Source organism: Mauremys reevesii, linkage group 1, assembly GCF_016161935.1.
Source record: "Mauremys reevesii isolate NIE-2019 linkage group 1, ASM1616193v1, whole genome shotgun sequence".
NCBI lineage: Eukaryota > Metazoa > Chordata > Testudines > Geoemydidae > Mauremys > Mauremys reevesii.
Window position 1 is genome coordinate 20,596,112 of NC_052623.1, and position 15,895 is coordinate 20,612,006.

Consider the following 15,895-nt stretch of genomic DNA (forward strand, 5'->3'; position numbering starts at 1 on the left):
CGATTTTCAAAAGTGACTAGCAATTTTGGATGCCTCTGTTTCCGGATGCCCCACTTCAGACGCCATACCGGGCCCTGATTTTCCGAGGGGAGGGGCTCAGCACTTTCTGAAAACCACATCTCCCGAAGGCGCATCACGCCGGGGCCCTCAGAAATACTAACACTTGGAAAACATTGGCCCAAACGTTTCTGATCACTCCATCTGACCCTTTCCCATCTCCTTTTGGAGCCGAAATTGTATTTGCTCGCCTAGTTGAGTAACTTCTATACAGGTTGTTTTGTCATTGTTGCGGTAAGGACGGGCAAGTTTATCTTGTGCCTGGGCTATTAAATTTTCTTGATGATTTTGCAAGCCTGAGTTAAACCAATATGTCCCTGACATGGCCAGTCGTGAGCCTGCCAGCACTTAAGCGCACACTACACTTTGTGCGTATGGTTAGACCTACTGAACTAAATTAGTCATGTGCTTAAAGTTTAGTTTGTAGTGATGTGTTTGCAGGATGAGAGTCTAAATCACATCACTAGCCAAACATTAGTCTAGAAATAAAGAGGACAACAACCCCCCTCCCAAGGATCCTGGACTGAATCCAAAGGAATTCACAGATCCATCAACACCCTGGGAATAAGGGTGAATGGTTTCAAAACACAGCAGAAAACTCCAGCCACTGAGCAGGTTGCAAAGCAAACAGGCGCAGCCCTTCAGCCAAGGAATCTCACAGAGCTAGAGAGGACAGAGAAAGGAACCATCAGATGGAGCAAACATGAGCCAACCAGGGCCCAGTGATAGATGGGTTCATCAGTTAAAGCCAGTTGCAGAAGCCTCTCAGACCTGGCCTCCGCTCCCTTAGGAAGAGCTACTAAGAACTGCTCCCTGTCCATTGGGCAAAGGCTGTGGTGCAGAGATGGCAGCAGTGTCTGCCCTGCCTGGAGCAGAGTTGTATGGACTCCCCACAATAGTAACTTTAGGGGCAGCAATGGCTCAGCGAGAGCCGCCGTGGGTGGAGTACGGTGGAGCTGGGCTTGCATGCAGAGATACCGGGCTGGAGCTGCAGTAGAAAGGTGGCAGCAGCTGAAACTGGGGGCTTGTGAGGTTTATGGGCTCTTCCTCTAGTGATTTCGGGAAGGGGCAACAGTGAAGAGATAGCAAGTGCAGGGAAGTTACCTTTAAGCAAATGGTCCAGACAGAGGCTGGAATTAGGGCTACTGGTTCAGTGGGATGCTAAGTAATTAGAGCCATCAGGTGGAGGCTGTGGTAGAGAGCGCACCGGATTAGGAATTGAGATCTGGGTTTTAATCCTAGCTCTGCCACTGCTGGGGGACCTCGGGCAAGTAATGTCCCTGCTCTGTGCCTCAGTCCCGCCCCGTCTATTTAGATTGTAATTCTGTGAGGCATGGAGTGTCTCTTGCTGTGGTCTGTACCGTGCCTAGCACAGTGGGGCTCTGATATTGGCTGGGGTTTCCAAGCACTACTGTAATAATGAATGCTGCTCAGAGGAGGTATCCAGGAGCTATACGGGCTTCTCTTCTGTGGTATTGGGCAGGGACCACTGCAGAAGAGGAGCAGCCGCCTTTCCCATGTGTTTAATGGAGCCTCGTGTGTCATCAGTCACAGGGTGTGTGTTCCCTGCAGCGTTCTCTCGGATGATAGGTGGGGGCAGCCCCACCGCGAAGCCCTACCCAGGTTACTGTGCCTCACCAGTGCTGCGCTCCCCCACGCGGGTCCCTAGGACGCCTGCAGGTGTATCCCAGGGTTCTTTGTGCTGCAGTAACGCTGAACCGCTCTGACGCTTTCCAAGTGAATTGTTGAGAACTCGTCTGTCCTTCGAGGGGGAATTGTGGGAAGGCATTGGAGGACTATCAGTGCTCAAGTGATTTAGCCTGCGTCCTCACTGCACAGTGGGCGGGTTACCGGCCGAGCTCTAGCCCAGGGATCTCAAACACGCGGCCCGCGGGGCTATTTCCTGCGGCCCGCCAAGCAGCCTGTGCCCCCCACCCCCCGGCCTACCTCCAGGCCAGGGGTGGGCAAACTACAGCAGATTGCACCACTCCCTGAAGTGGCTGGCATCATGTCCCTGCAGCCGGGGTGGGGGAGGGCCCGGTGTGTTGCCCTGGTTCCAGGCACCGCACCCCCCCCCCAGCTCCCATTGGCTGGGAACGGGGAATCGCTGCCAATGGGACCTTCGGGGGAGGTACCTGGAGGAGCAGCAAGCAGTGCACGGAGCCCTGCACCCCCCTCTCCCAGGGGCCGCAGGGACATGGTTCCAGCTGGTTGCTGGGGCCAGGGCAGGCCTGTCCTGGCCCTGGTGGGCGCCGCTGCCACCCCGGAGCTGCTCTAGGTAAGCAGCTTTGGGCTCTGGCCCGGAGCCCTCCTGCACCCCGCCCCCTAACTCCCTGCCCTGAGCCCCCTGCTGCATCCCACACCCCGTCTGCACCCTGAGCTCTCTGACTGCACCCCAACTCCCTGCCCTGAGCCCCCTGCTGCATCCCACACCCCGTATGCACCACAACCCCCTGCCCTGAGCTCCCTGCCCAAACTCCAAACCCCTGCTGCATCCCACACCGCTCCTGCACCCCAACTCCCTGCCCTGAGCCCCCTGCCTGAACTCCAAACCCCTGCTGCATCCCACACCGCTCCTGCACCCCAACTCCCTGCTGCATCCCACACCCCTTCTGCACCCTGAGCCCTCTGACTGCACCCCAACTCCCTGCCCTGAGCCCTCTGCTGCACCCTGCACACCTCCTGCACTCCCCCCTGAGCACCCGCCACACCCCTCCTGCACCCTCTGGAGGCAGGGAGGGGGCAGAGTTGGGGTGGGGACTTCAGGGAAGGGGGTTGGAATGGAGGCAGGGAAGGGGTGGAGTGGGGGCATTGTCGGGGGCAGCGAGGGTGGGGGGATGTCAGTAATGCGGCCTTCGGGCCAATGAACTAGTCCTCATGTGGCCCTCGTGGTCATTTGAGTTTGAGTCCCCTGCTCTAGCCTATCCTCTCAGCCAGGCCAGCTCACCTGGGTTAAAGCACCACCAACCTCAGGTGAGAGGGCGTTTTGTGTGGGCAGAATGAGGGGTTGGGGTGACCCCTGAGTAAACTACAGTGGAGAGACACCCTTACAGTTCTGCCTTGGCAGCATAGGAGGCTTGTTCCCATCTCACTGTCTCTCAGTAGAGAGCATGGTGCTGTGGGCCAGAGAAGGATAAGCCTATCTGACAGCCTGGGCTACTGCAGCCGCTTTACCCAGGACTCCCTGAGCTGGACTCTTCTGGGATGATCCAGCTCGGCAGAGGAACTGGAATGGTCTGTTTCTTGTAAAACCTTGTTAATGGAAAGTGATCTTGGCATGCAGCCTGTGCATGGTTATTTCCCCGCCCCGCAGACAGATGGCTTTAGATGAAGCAGACCCCTGCTTGAATCCAGGGCAATACTCCGCTTCGGGATATATTTACAAGAGGACAGTGACCAGTTAAGAAGCCAGTTACGTCGGGTGATTTACTGAGCGCATCCCGCTATGGAATCAGACTGGCAGAAAAGTGCAAAGAGGATGGTTTCTGGCTTAATTGTCGCTGAAATCATGGTGGGGAAAAACCAACAAGTCAGCACTGGGGAAAGAAAAGGAATAATGCAGATGCTTTTCTGTAGGAGACGGAGTCATGCCATGAAGCACAAAATATAGCACATCCATTTGCTCCAATACGTTTGTTTTTCATAATGGACTTTAAAGTCCAAGGGCCAGGCACTCACTTGGTGTACAGTGGCATGGCTCCATTGAAGTCAGTCACTTTTGGGGTGTGGCTCTTGTCATGGTCGTGTCACTGCTAGTCCGGCATCTCCTGCTCTTTCTGGGTATTAGCTCGAGGCCAGCGCCCCCCGTGCACAGCTTGCACACCATCACTGCGTCTGCCTGCGGTCCCTCTCGCAGCCTCAGGGACTCTTTGTGGCTCAGCCCTCTGGCCATGTCACTGTTTCCCCCTCCCCCCCCCCCCCAGGAGAAGTTTAAGCTCCTAGTCCAGCCACTTCCCCAGTGGCGAGTGAGGGGAACCTGGGCCCACCCGCTACTCCGGGTCCCAGCCCAGGGACACTCCGAACTGCCGTCACTTACTGCGTTCCTTTGCCTCTGCTATCGCTGCATTTCCCTGGTCACTTCCCTGCAGCCACAGTGCCCTCTTCAGTCTCAGCAGCACCTTCTCTTTTCCCCGGGCTCCTGTCTGCACTGCTCTGTCCAAGGGGCTACAGGGTTACAGCCCACTCCAGACATAGGCCACCCTCCTCCAGCTCCAGGCAGCTACTGACCCTGCTCTGCCCTGCGGCTCTTTATATATGGGACCTGATTGGCCGCTCCTCACAGCCTCTCTCCTATTGGCTGTTTTCGTGCAGCTTCCCTAGGGCTCCATTAACCCCTTACTGGCCAGTGTGGGGCAGATGCCCCATCACACCTGTACAGAGCACCTTTCATCCAGAAGGACCCAAAATGCTTTAAAGGCTCTGGGCCTGATTCTCATCTCTGCCCAAGTTCCACTTAACACAGAAACAGAGGGGAGGGGAGAAAATATGACTTTAAGCCAACTTTTTGCCTCCCTGTGTTCTGACGTCACACACCCCCTCCTGGTGTAAATTAGAGCAGTCTCAGGGCTGCCCTAACTTATGCTTAATTGCCAATGGCCCAGGGTCTGTTGAAGTAGCCAATATTAGCCAAAGCACTGTAGCAGTTTGGGCATGCTCCTTTGCCGCACCCACAACATGCTCCCTACACTGGAGACTACAAGGGGGAATCTCCCTAGCCCTGTCCTGGGGTAAGCTGGCACAGCTCCGTTGACCTCAGTGGAATTGAGACTCAGATTGCTCAGTGCCCACATGCTGCAGCGGTGGGTGCTATCGCAACACCCCGGATGGAGACATTTTCTCTTTCCCCAGCACCCTGACTTTGGGCTCCATTTCCCTCCCAGATTCTTGATTGGTTATTTGTAGTGCAGTAGCGCCCAGCAACCCTCGTCACGGACCAGGAGCCCATCCTGCTGGGCACTGTGCACAGAACAAAAGGACCCAGGAGCTAGTTTCTGAGACATGAGCCTACACATGCTTGTAGCTAAGAGGGGAATGCTACAAAATCTTACTTGATTTTGAAATCTTGACCTGTAGGGTCCTCTAATGCCACCCAGACTTGTCAGTCCTTTCAAGCAGAAGTCCCCAAACTGTGGGGCACTCCCCCCCCCCCAGGAGGGCACAGAGGAACGTTTGGGGGGTCTGGGAGAGCCCGGTCCAGGAATGAGATGGGGAGGGAGCTCCACCCAGCCCCGCTCTGCCTCCAGCTCTGCTCCAATCTCTTCCCCAGTCGTGGCCCTGGCCCTGCCCCCAGCCTCAGTTCAATTCCCTGCCCCCCCCACAGCCTTGGCTCCCGGCTGGGACTCTGCTCCCAACCCCAGCCATGGCTCTGCTCCAGCCCCAGACCCACCCCCAGCCTCAGCCCCTTTACCCCTGTCTGCATCCTCCCCTCCCCCTCCCCCCCCCCAGAGCCACGTCCCTGCTCCCAGCCTGGGCTGGTGTGGGGCGGACAGGGCTAAGGGGGGCACAACCCTGAAAAGTTTGGGGACCACTGCTTTAAAGGGAAGGGCAATTGCAGGCTGTGCTCCCAGAGAGCTGTTTGCACGTGGACACATCTACAGTGGTGGGTAGAAAGGGATGTTAAAAGACAGCTGGGGACAGCGTGTGGTCCTGCTCCATAGCAAAAGCTGTGCTTGGGCTCATCTCCCGTTCCTTTGCCACTCTTGTCTATGTAGCTCTGTGGTGCAGGGACTGGCTCTTAGTGTCTGGCTGTACAGCACCTAACACACTGCAGCCCTGGCTCAGCTGAAGCCTCTGGGCATCACTGTGATATAAATCACCGCAGCTCAGGGCTCTGGTGCACCAGGGGATTTTGTTACGTGGTGGGTTTGGTGGCTACACTGAGTTGGTGGAGGCAGGGTGGTCCGTTGTGTCGGGTATGGGACCAGGACACGTGAGTTCTGGGTTCTACTTTCAGTGCTGCCATTGACTCCACTGGGTTAGATCCCAAGAAGCCTGTTGCGTAGGGTGGCGCCAGGCGGTGCAACGGTGGCATATCCTGAGCCTCATTCTGGAGTAGCTGTGTGTGGAGCTGGACCCCATGCGGTAATAAGAGCAACATGAAATGTGCTGCCACCAGGGTGAAATGGTCGCTGGGGATCGGCACGGCGCAGGGCAAATGCCAGGCCCCCTTATCTCTGTCCTTGCCCTCTAACTTGCAGCAGGGAGTGCAGGTGGGTAGGAGCCGGGACGTTGGCTCTGTGCTGCTGGAGGATCCTCTGCACTGGGGCTGGTTCTGCTGGCTCCCTGGCCAGTTTCCAGCGGCAGCCATGTGGTACTGCAGGGTTAAAATCCCAGCCCCCCCTGAAGTCAATGCCAAAACTCCCATTGATTTTAAGGGGGCCAAGATTTCACCCCACCACCTGTTCTTGAAGGAGTCCCTTAAACGCTGTCTCACTTTGCTCGCCGGTGCAGTGGCGTTGACTGTGATGGGGTGGAAAGTGTTGTATGAGCAGTGTGGGGAATGATCGTTATGAAGATGCTGGGCCAGAGGCAGCAGCATGCCTTGCCCGCTTTGTGCTGCTCCGGCAGAAACAGCTGCGCCAAGTTTATGCCCCTCTGGTGCAAAGGAGCCAGTGAGTGCTGGTGAATCCGGCCCAGTGCATGATGGCTGCATCTTACTGGTCTTCCTCATGTGCATGTTTCCACTGGGGTCAGTGGGCCTGCTCACGTGAGTCAGAAGGGCCGGACAGAGCCCGTGGGCTCATTTATTCTACATACACTGTGGCCCTGTCTATAAGGGCATTCAATTGGGTATAAGATGGACACTTTCTCCTTCTCCAAGTAGCTCACTGGCATTCAAAGCCGGAATTTGTCACTGCTGTTAAATAATGCCTGTGTTGTAAACATTTGTAGAGAGGAGGCCTTGATTGATTGAAAACCCACCTTCTTGCCCAGGTAGAGGCAGGTTAGCACCTTGAGAATTGTTTGTGCTGGTTGCCTGGGAGCCTGCGCTCCCGCCGGCGTGACCCATAAGGCTTAACACAGCCCTGGGTGCATGTGTTTGTGTCTGACTCTGGTGATCACACACAGCCTGACAAGAGAGTGACTGACTCACTGATTGTCTTTCAGGTGGGGCTGTGTTAATGTTAGAATTCACCTGGCTTCCTTCTCTCAGAGCCAGGCAGTGCGGGGTATGTGTGTGATAAACCAGCCTCGAGGGGAAATGTCTGCTCTGGGCCTTATAGGGTCAGTGACAATGTTGCTGCTTCCTCTCTTCTCCTTTCCCTCTGAAATCAAAAGCACGGTGGTGTCATTCACCTCTGCATCTGTAATGTGCCCTTTGCCCGAAATCCATCTAGAAAAAGGGGGGGAAAGTCCTTGGTGTTTTTCATGCAGGGTGGATTTGATTTAAATCAGTAGTCAGGAAAACTCGATTTAATCATGGATTTCTACATAAAAGCGCTTTCTTTTTATTTCTTATAACGTTAATTCATGTTCTTCACAACTCAGAGATAAATGTAGGTTTTATTTTTAGAAGGTGCACACTATACATTTTTAATTGATTTATTTTGAAAACTTTTCAGATTAGTTTTACAGCTATATCAGAAAATGAATGATTGTTTGGTTATTTCATTTACCAAAGGTAATTGAAGCAGATATTTATGAGGTCACTGGGAGGTGAACTATTTCCAGTTCAACAGGTTAATCATTATATTTAGAGGATTTTCTTGTCATGCTGTATTAGGAGGAGAACATTACCAGACAGGCATTTAAATTGTTTTATTTAACTAAAACAACAATATTATGTATTCTGGATTTTTTTCCTCAACAGAAAACATCTAATATTTTAACAAAACAAGCATATGAATTTTTTAATTTAGTTAAACATTCAAGTTTTTTAAAATCCAGTTTGGTTTTGTTAAAATTGTTTTTAACTAAAATAGTTAAATATCTTAAAAAAACCCAAAAACAACCAAAAATTAAATCAACTATGTCAGCCAGGTCAACATGAGAAACTTAAAATATTGGCTTCTGCAGTTAACTCAGTCGTCTTCACCTTCATTTTCCTGTTTGTTCATAACCTGCAAGAAAATGAGCTGGAGATAGTGCTTGTCCCATTCGTTTTTTTAATGCTAGTAATTTAACTCTGTCGTTCCATATTTCTCTTTTTTTAAGATCTCACTCAGTTCCTTCCAAATTTCAACAGCTTCAGCAATAAAACAGCTATTTCCCTGCATTTTGTTCAAGGCTACAGAAATAGGCTTCAGGATACTCAGCATGTGTTCAACATTTCTCTTAAGCCCAATGTTGAGAACTTTGGCTGTGACAGTGCCATCTATTTTTTTCATTATTTTGTTCACAAACTGTCATCAGATTAGGCCAGTTCTTGATATAGTGCTCAGAACAGTCTGCTACTGAGTTCCATCGCACGTCTTGTGGGAGAGTTAGCTTGGTTCCTCCCACTTTTTTTGGAGTGGCTGCTGCAGAGTGGTTGTTACAGAAGTATTTTGCAATTTCAACGACATTAGCCTTTATTTCTGGAACACTGAAGTCTTTGGCTAGGAGGTGCATCAAATGAGCACTGCAACCGTATGATATTAGCTTGGGACTCTCTTTGCTCTCTTCTAAATCGTTTCTTCTCATCTTGGATGCATTTGCAAAATTGTCTGTGACCAAGCTGCGTACTAGCCATTTGAATTTTTTTTTTTCAGTTTGTTATAGCTTTTACTGCTACTTTTTTTGCTCAAAAATGAGAATTCAAGAATAGTCCAGAAGGAAGACAGGAAGTCCTAAGAAAGAAGTATGAAATAAAAAAGTTTGCCAACTGGAAGATCCTGCATGTTCAGACATGCTCCTTTCATCATCTTCAACGCAACTTCCTCCTGAGAAGGAACACTTCTCCTGATGTTGTTTCATTGGGGCAACCAGGCCTTGCATTTCTTTGTTGCGTTGTTTGCATTTTGCACGCATGCCTGTCTTACCCATAGGTCGAGGAATTTCATTAAAATATTCCCAAATTGGGTCTCTTTTACGGCCTGCTGCCATTATAGGTTTTCCCTTCTAGTGAGAGAATGGCATGATAGATCTCAAATTAATGAAGGGTACACTCAGAAAGACCTCAAGACTTCTGGAATATGCTGCTCAAACAGTTTCACTCTTGTATCTCCAGACTTCTTCTCCTTGTCCAGATCTATTCCGCCCCCACCAATCTTCTATTCACTGAACTTTTTGAAACTTTGCACCTTTAGAGAGAGGCAAGGGATTGACTTTGCAGAGGGACAATAGGGTTGACGTCTGTTATTTCTCACCTTTATTTATTTATTTATTTAAAAACATTTTTGCTGTTAACAAGCATGTTATCTCTGGAGACACAAACCCACAGTCTGAGAACTGCAAAACTAAGCATCTCTGATGGTATCTTCTAGACAGAGCACTGAGTCCCATTGGGTAGATAGAAAGATTAACCTAAATAGTCTATACAGAAGCCCTGGCGCCCCATAAGATTGGATCTCTAATCCATGAACTATTGGAACTCATTTACAAAACTGTTCTTAAACATTACATGAATAAATCCTCTCATAGAATAGAGGAAGCGGAGCGGCGCGGGCTGAGGGGTGTGCTGGCCGCTCTGCTGGCTGCCGCTTCCCGCTGCCCCCATTGGCCTGGAGCGGCCAGTGGGAGCCGCGATCGGCCGAACCTGCGGACGTGGCAGGTAAACAAACCGGCTCGGCCCGCCAGGGGGCTTACCCTGGTGAGCCGCGTGCCAAAGGTTGCCGACCCCTGCTATAGAATTAGAATTTATAATCCCTATTCCGTGATGAGATATTGTTGAGCTATAATGTGTCTTAGTTAAAACTACCTTTAGCTAGGTTTTTTCCTCAAAAAGCATTTTATCAAAAAAATCCAATTTTAAATAAAAAAATCAGAGTTTTTTTTTAAATTATTAATTTTTATCCACCCTGTTTTCATGGCTTTTCCTAGCCATTTTCCTTCAGCCTTTACATCTCACCCTCCTGCTGCAGCGCTTGGGCTGAACCCTGTTGGTGTCATCTCAAGAGCATGGGGCAGACCTGCATTAGGGGTGACTAGGAGGTGAGAGCAGATGATCCTCCCATCTAGCCTAGGAACCTATGACTCTGCCCCTGAGTATGTGCCAAAGTCTCCCCCCAGGCAAATCAAAACCACGTGTTTGTTTATTTGTGTGTAGCGCCTAGGAGCGCTAGTCAAGCAGGGACTAATGCAGTACAAATAATAACCAATAATAATAACAGCCAAAACCGGGAAGGAGCTGGAGGGGTTGACTTGTTAGGAAAGGCTAAAAGAGGAAAATATCTGTAGCTCGGCTAAGTGAAAATGGAGGTTAGGAGCAGAGGGATACAGTCCACCTATCTGAAGAGTGCAAAGGGCAAGGCAGGAGAATGGGGTCAGTGGAATTGAGTTAAACAAAGGGAAAATGCATCTGAATAGCAGGGAAAGCCCCTTCCCTTGTCTGCTCTGTGGATTTTTAGCATTTCTCTAGTAGTGCTGGTTCAGCTACGCCCACTGCTAACAGGTACAGAATCTATTATTTGTATCACAGTGGCACCTAGAGGGCCCAGTTGAGATAAAGGCTCTGCTGTGCCAAGCACAACGCCGTACACACGCCGTAGACAGGAGACTAGAGTCTGCCTTGTTTTGCTGCAGAGCCGACACACTTTCTGCAAAAGGTGTGTTGTAAATGGCTTGGCCCTTTCAGCTCGAGCAGCCCCCAGGTGATGGTGCTTGGCACCAAGAGGCCGTTTCCGCTCTCAGTTGCTCCTGGGGATGGCCCTGATCCCACATGGTCCTCAAGCACCTGAGTTGTCTTGTTAAAGTATTGGGGCTGCTCATGAGCACGTCACACATGGGCAAGGATACCTTGCTAAATTAGGGCGTAAATCTGGAGCGCCTCCACTGAAGTCAATGGAGTGACTCTGGATTGACACCGGCGCAAAAGACAGTTGGTCCTTGGTTTCATCCACAAGTTGATTTCCTAGTCTGGCTAGGATGGTAGCTGGAGTTAGAGGGGTGTATGTGTGTGCGCCGGGGGAGGGGTGCACAGTGCCACTAGTGAAGACAAGGGTAACCCCAATTCTCAAGCCTAACCCTGCTTCCCATTCACCTTTTGTGGGTTTTTTTTCCCCTCTCTTCCTCTAGGAGATCTGTGACGACCCCTATCTCTTTGTGGATGGAATCAGTTCCCATGACTTGCACCAGGGCCAAGTTGGGAACTGCTGGTTCGTGGCAGCCTGCTCCTCTCTGGCCTCCCGGGAATCTCTGTGGCAGAAGGTAGGGAAGTCCCTGTGCTTGGTGAAGGCACCTTTGCAAAGCTTTGGTGTCACCTGTTCTGGAAGTTAACAGGTCGTCTCCTGAATAATGTCTCCTGCTGGAAAACGGTTTAAAATTATACACCTGATAAATCACTTCAGGCCTGATTCTCCTCACACTTAAATTGGTGTAAATCAGAAGTGACTCCACTGATCTCTGTGTCACCACACCAGATCTGATTCTTTGGGTCAGATCCTTAACTGGTGTAAATCAGTGTTTACATCACCTGAGGATATCGGCCCTTTCTTTGTTTTAATGAATTAACACCAGAACCAAGCTCAAGTTGTACATTTAGGGTCCAGATTTTACGCACACCAAATTTCAGGATGTTTGGATCCAGGGGGTTGGTTTGGCCCTATCTTTGTTTATATCTCATCCCTCTCTTGTTATTTAAACTGCACCCATCTCTGTAATATCTGAATTAATGCAGCTCAGACGCTGCGGTCCTGGGCAGAGTGCAGAGGTTCTCATGACAGTTTTAATTACATATGGGGATTCTATCCCCTGAGTTATTGTCAGGCACCCCAAGGCTTGGAGCTGGGTGGGGGAAGATGGGAATCTACCCATAGTCTGGTTAACGTTACACAATCGCCTGTTGCAATATTTGAGCATCTACAAAGGATATGCGAGAGGAAGCTAAATCAGGGCTGAAGCTTGACTTAGGCTTTGTCTACACTAGCACTTGTGTTAGTAAAACTTTGTTGGTCAGGGGTGTGGAAAAACAGCCCCCCACTGCCTCCCCGACTGAGACAAGCTTCACTGACTGCCGGTGTAAATGCAGCTTACAGAAGGCTTTCCCAGATGCCAGCGGCAGTAGGGAGCCAGTGGTGCCCTCTAGAGGTGTCAGACAGTAATGCCTGTCTTCACCTTGTCTCCCTGTGCTGTAATGCAATGCAATGCATTCCTGCCGCTCCTGCAGAATATTCCCTCCTCGCAGCACTGTTTGCGAAAGCAGCCCCTGCTCTGTGGGTGGGATCGGGGTGCTGCTGGGTGGCAGAGGGAACGTGGTGGCAAGCACAAGGTGGAATTTCGTGTGAGGCAGTTACATTAATTTGAGAAAAATGGTATAACAGGAACGCTATGATGGAGGGAGTGAGGCATCTAATGGCTTTTAAAACCTACAGAATTGTAGAAAATAACGAGTCCCCTCTACCCACAGTTCTGCTGCCTCTGCCATCTCCAAAACACATGCATCTCCTGTCCTGTAATGTTGCCTGGCAGAGAAACTTGGGGCAGCCTGTACACTGAGGACCAGATCATTCATCGATGCCAACAGAGTGATGCTAATGTACATCAGCTGAGGATCTGGCCTTGAATCTTGAGCTTCAATCAAGAAGCTAAGCAGGGGCCCCCAGACTGACTGTAGGCCGGTTGGTTCAAGGAATGCAAGCAGCTGTGTAGCATGGGCCCATTGTGGTTGGTTGTGTATAGGGTGAGATTTACACCCTGGAGCATGAGCTTTGATTATTCTTATTTTAGCTAGTTCCTGTATTACAGGCAGAGACGGATTAAGGCCTCCCGGGGCCCTGGGCCGGAGCAAGTGGGGGGAGGGGAGGGTCCAGCGCCAGAACCGTGGCCCTGCCCCACCCCTTCAGCCTGCGGCCCCACCCCTGTTCTCTTCCTCCCACCCCTTCTGCTGCAACCCCGCCCCTGGTCCCACCCTGTTCCACCCCTTCTCCTGTGGTGCCACCCATGCTCCCACCCTGTTCTGCCCCTTGCCTTGACTCCATCCCTGTCCTTCCCACAGCCCCACCCCATTCAGCCCCTTCCTCTGTGGCCCCACCCATTCCACCCCTTCCCCGTGGCCCCGCTCGCTCTTCTCCAGGTCCCACCTCCCCACGGTGGCCCTGAGACTGGAGAAGCTCTGTGCCCCCACTGCGGTCCCAGGGCCGTGGCAGGAAGCGAGAGCTCCTCTAGCCCTGGGGCCGTGGCAGGGGGAGACTTTTCTGTGGGCCCCAAATTGGCCAGGGTCCCTGGGCACGAGCCCCGCTGGCCCGTGCAGTAGTCCGCCACCGATTACAGGAGTGCTGGGTATGCTAAGAAGCTCAGTAGCTGTGTTGCCTTCAGGAAGCCCCGTGCTGCTGCACTCTGCACTGCTGTGCTGTGCTAAGAGCCTCATCCAGTGTCCATTGAAGTCAAGTATTCCCATCAGCCTCTGCGGGGAGCTTTGGGATCAGGCCCCACATCGCAGGCGCATAAGCTGTCCCTGTCTTCCCTTTTGTGCTGCTAGTAACCAAGAAGCAGCACAGCCCGGATGTTTAGCTTTTAGAGCATGGTTAGCCTAATCAAACCTGTGGACTGAAGCTCCGTATTGGGATGTTTATTTGTTAAAGCATCCCTGCTTCCCCTCAGTGGGACCTCTGGCTGTCTGACAGACCCAGTCACTCTCTGGGTAATCAACGAGGCTTTTCTAAGCTTTTCCCTCCATTGCACTGACAATTCACTGCCTCTCAGGGTTTCTGTGTGTGTGTGATGCAAGCTTGGGCATTTTTTTTTTTTTAACTTTGAGGCTATTAAATGCTGTATACAAATTGCCTTCGCCACTCACCATTCGCTTCCGGCCTTCCCCTAAGAGCCTCCGATCTCGCAGAAGTAGTGACCATTAGAGAGCTAATTATTTCTGCTTGCCTGTCTCATTGCTGTTTGTCCCCTGGCAATTCTGTTCTGTTTGTTCATAATTTTCCAAGCCCATAATTCTCAGGGGCTCCTGCCTGCCTGCCTCTTGTATCCTTTTTATTTATTTATTTTTTTTAAAGAGGAGCTGTGTTCAGGTCTGGGGCAAAGGCTAGAATCTTCTCCCAACACTCCTCTTTCTAGTAATCTGGAAAATGCGGCAGCATTGTACATCACCTGCCAAGAGCCCACTGCAGTGTTGCTACTGATTCATAGATTTTAAGGCCAGAAGGGAGCATTAGGTTATCTAGGCCAGGGGTGGGCAAACTTTTTGGTCCAAGGGCCACGTTTGGGAATAGAAATTGTATGGCTGGCCATGCATGCTCACAAAATTGGGGTTGGGATGTGGGCTCTGGTTGGGGGTGTGGGCTCCAGGGTGGGGCCAGAAATGAGGAGTTCAGGGTGTGTGGGGGGGAGCTCTGAGCAGGGGAGTGGGGTGCAGGGGTGGGGTTGAGGGCTCTGGTTAGGGTTGTGGACTCTGGGGTGGGGCTGGGAATGAGGAGTTTGGGGTGCTCCGGGCAGGGACCGAGGGGTTCGGAGGGCGGGAGGGGGATCAGGGCTGGGGCAGGGGTTTGGGACGTGGGAAGGGGTGCAGGCTCCTGCTGAGGGTGCAGGCTCTGGGGTGGGGCTGGGGATGAGGGGTTGGGGGTTCAGGAGGGTGCTCTGTGTTGGGATGGAGGGGTTCGAAGGGTGGGAGGGGGATCAGGGCTGGGGCAGGGGGGTTGGGGCGCAGGGAGAGGCTCAGGGATGCAAGCTCCAGGCGGTGCTTACCTCAAGCAGCTTCCGGAAGCAGCGGCATGCTCCTTCTCCGGCTCCTACGTGAGGCACGACCTGGTGACTCTGCACGCTGCCCCATCCGCAGGCACCACCCCTGCAGCTCCCATTGGCTGCGGTTCCCAGCCAATGGGAGCTGCAGGGGCGGCACTTGGGGTGGGAGCAGCGTGCAGAATGGAGACCCATGGCTGCCCATACACATAGGAGGTGGAGGGGGGCCGTGCCGCTGCTTCCAGGAACCATGTGGAGCAATCCCCGACCCTGTTCCTCGGCTGGAGCGCCGGAGCAGGGCAAGCCTCAGATTCCACTCCCCAATGGGAGCTCAAAGCCTGGTTTAAAATGACTGGCGGGCCGCATCCGGCCCATGGGCCATAGTTTGCCCACCCTTGATCTAGCACAGGCCAAATCATTTCATCCAGCCATTCATGTATGGAGCCCAGTAACTTGTGTCTGAGTAAGCAGATCTTCCAGAAAGACATCTAGTCTTGATCTGAAAACCATTGGTTTGCTCCAGTGGTTAATCACCCTCACTGTTAAAAATGTGTGCCTTGCTTACTACTGTCAACTGAAGCTGAATTGTTCAGGCCCGTACTGTAGAGTATTATAATAAAAAAGGGAAGAGATCAAACATTTGCTGAGTGCTCAGTGGGACACTCCAGAAAAGGAAATGCTAACCCAAGCCATGAGTTGTTATATTAGTGATCCTTGCCAAAATAATTTTCATGAGAGCTCTGAAGTCCTTTGGTTCTTCAGTTCAAGGGGCCGGCTTGCCTTGTCGTCAGTCCCAGTATTGGGGGAGAGGTTCTGGAGACCTATGTTGCATTTCCTTCTCTGCCCCCCAGCAGCATCATTTTACAGCCCGTCAGCACCCTCTGTCTCCAAAATAACGGCAAGAGGCACATCCCAAGCTTGCAGATCAAACAGCCCTGGCCAAAGGAACTGGCTGTGAAGATGTGGGGAGGCAGGAAGGTGCTGCAGCTGGAGTATAGGACTGGGAGCTAGGAGAGCTGCATTTTATGCTTAGCTCTGCCTGGCCTGCTGTGTGACTTGGGGCAAATCAATTCAC

At 51.8% G+C, this 15,895-nt stretch overlaps 1 protein-coding gene across 2 annotated transcripts in view; it reads left to right on the top strand.

The window, feature by feature from the left end:
* The window catches only part of CAPN5 (calpain 5), a 131,999-nt gene that overhangs the window by 71,603 nt on the left and 44,501 nt on the right, over positions 1 to 15,895 (top strand). For both annotated transcript variants that reach the window (XM_039512069.1, XM_039512070.1), the window contains exon 3: positions 11,212 to 11,343. In XM_039512069.1, the coding sequence (XP_039368003.1) occupies positions 11,212 to 11,343 (132 nt within the window). The remainder of the gene's footprint in view (positions 1 to 11,211; positions 11,344 to 15,895) is intronic.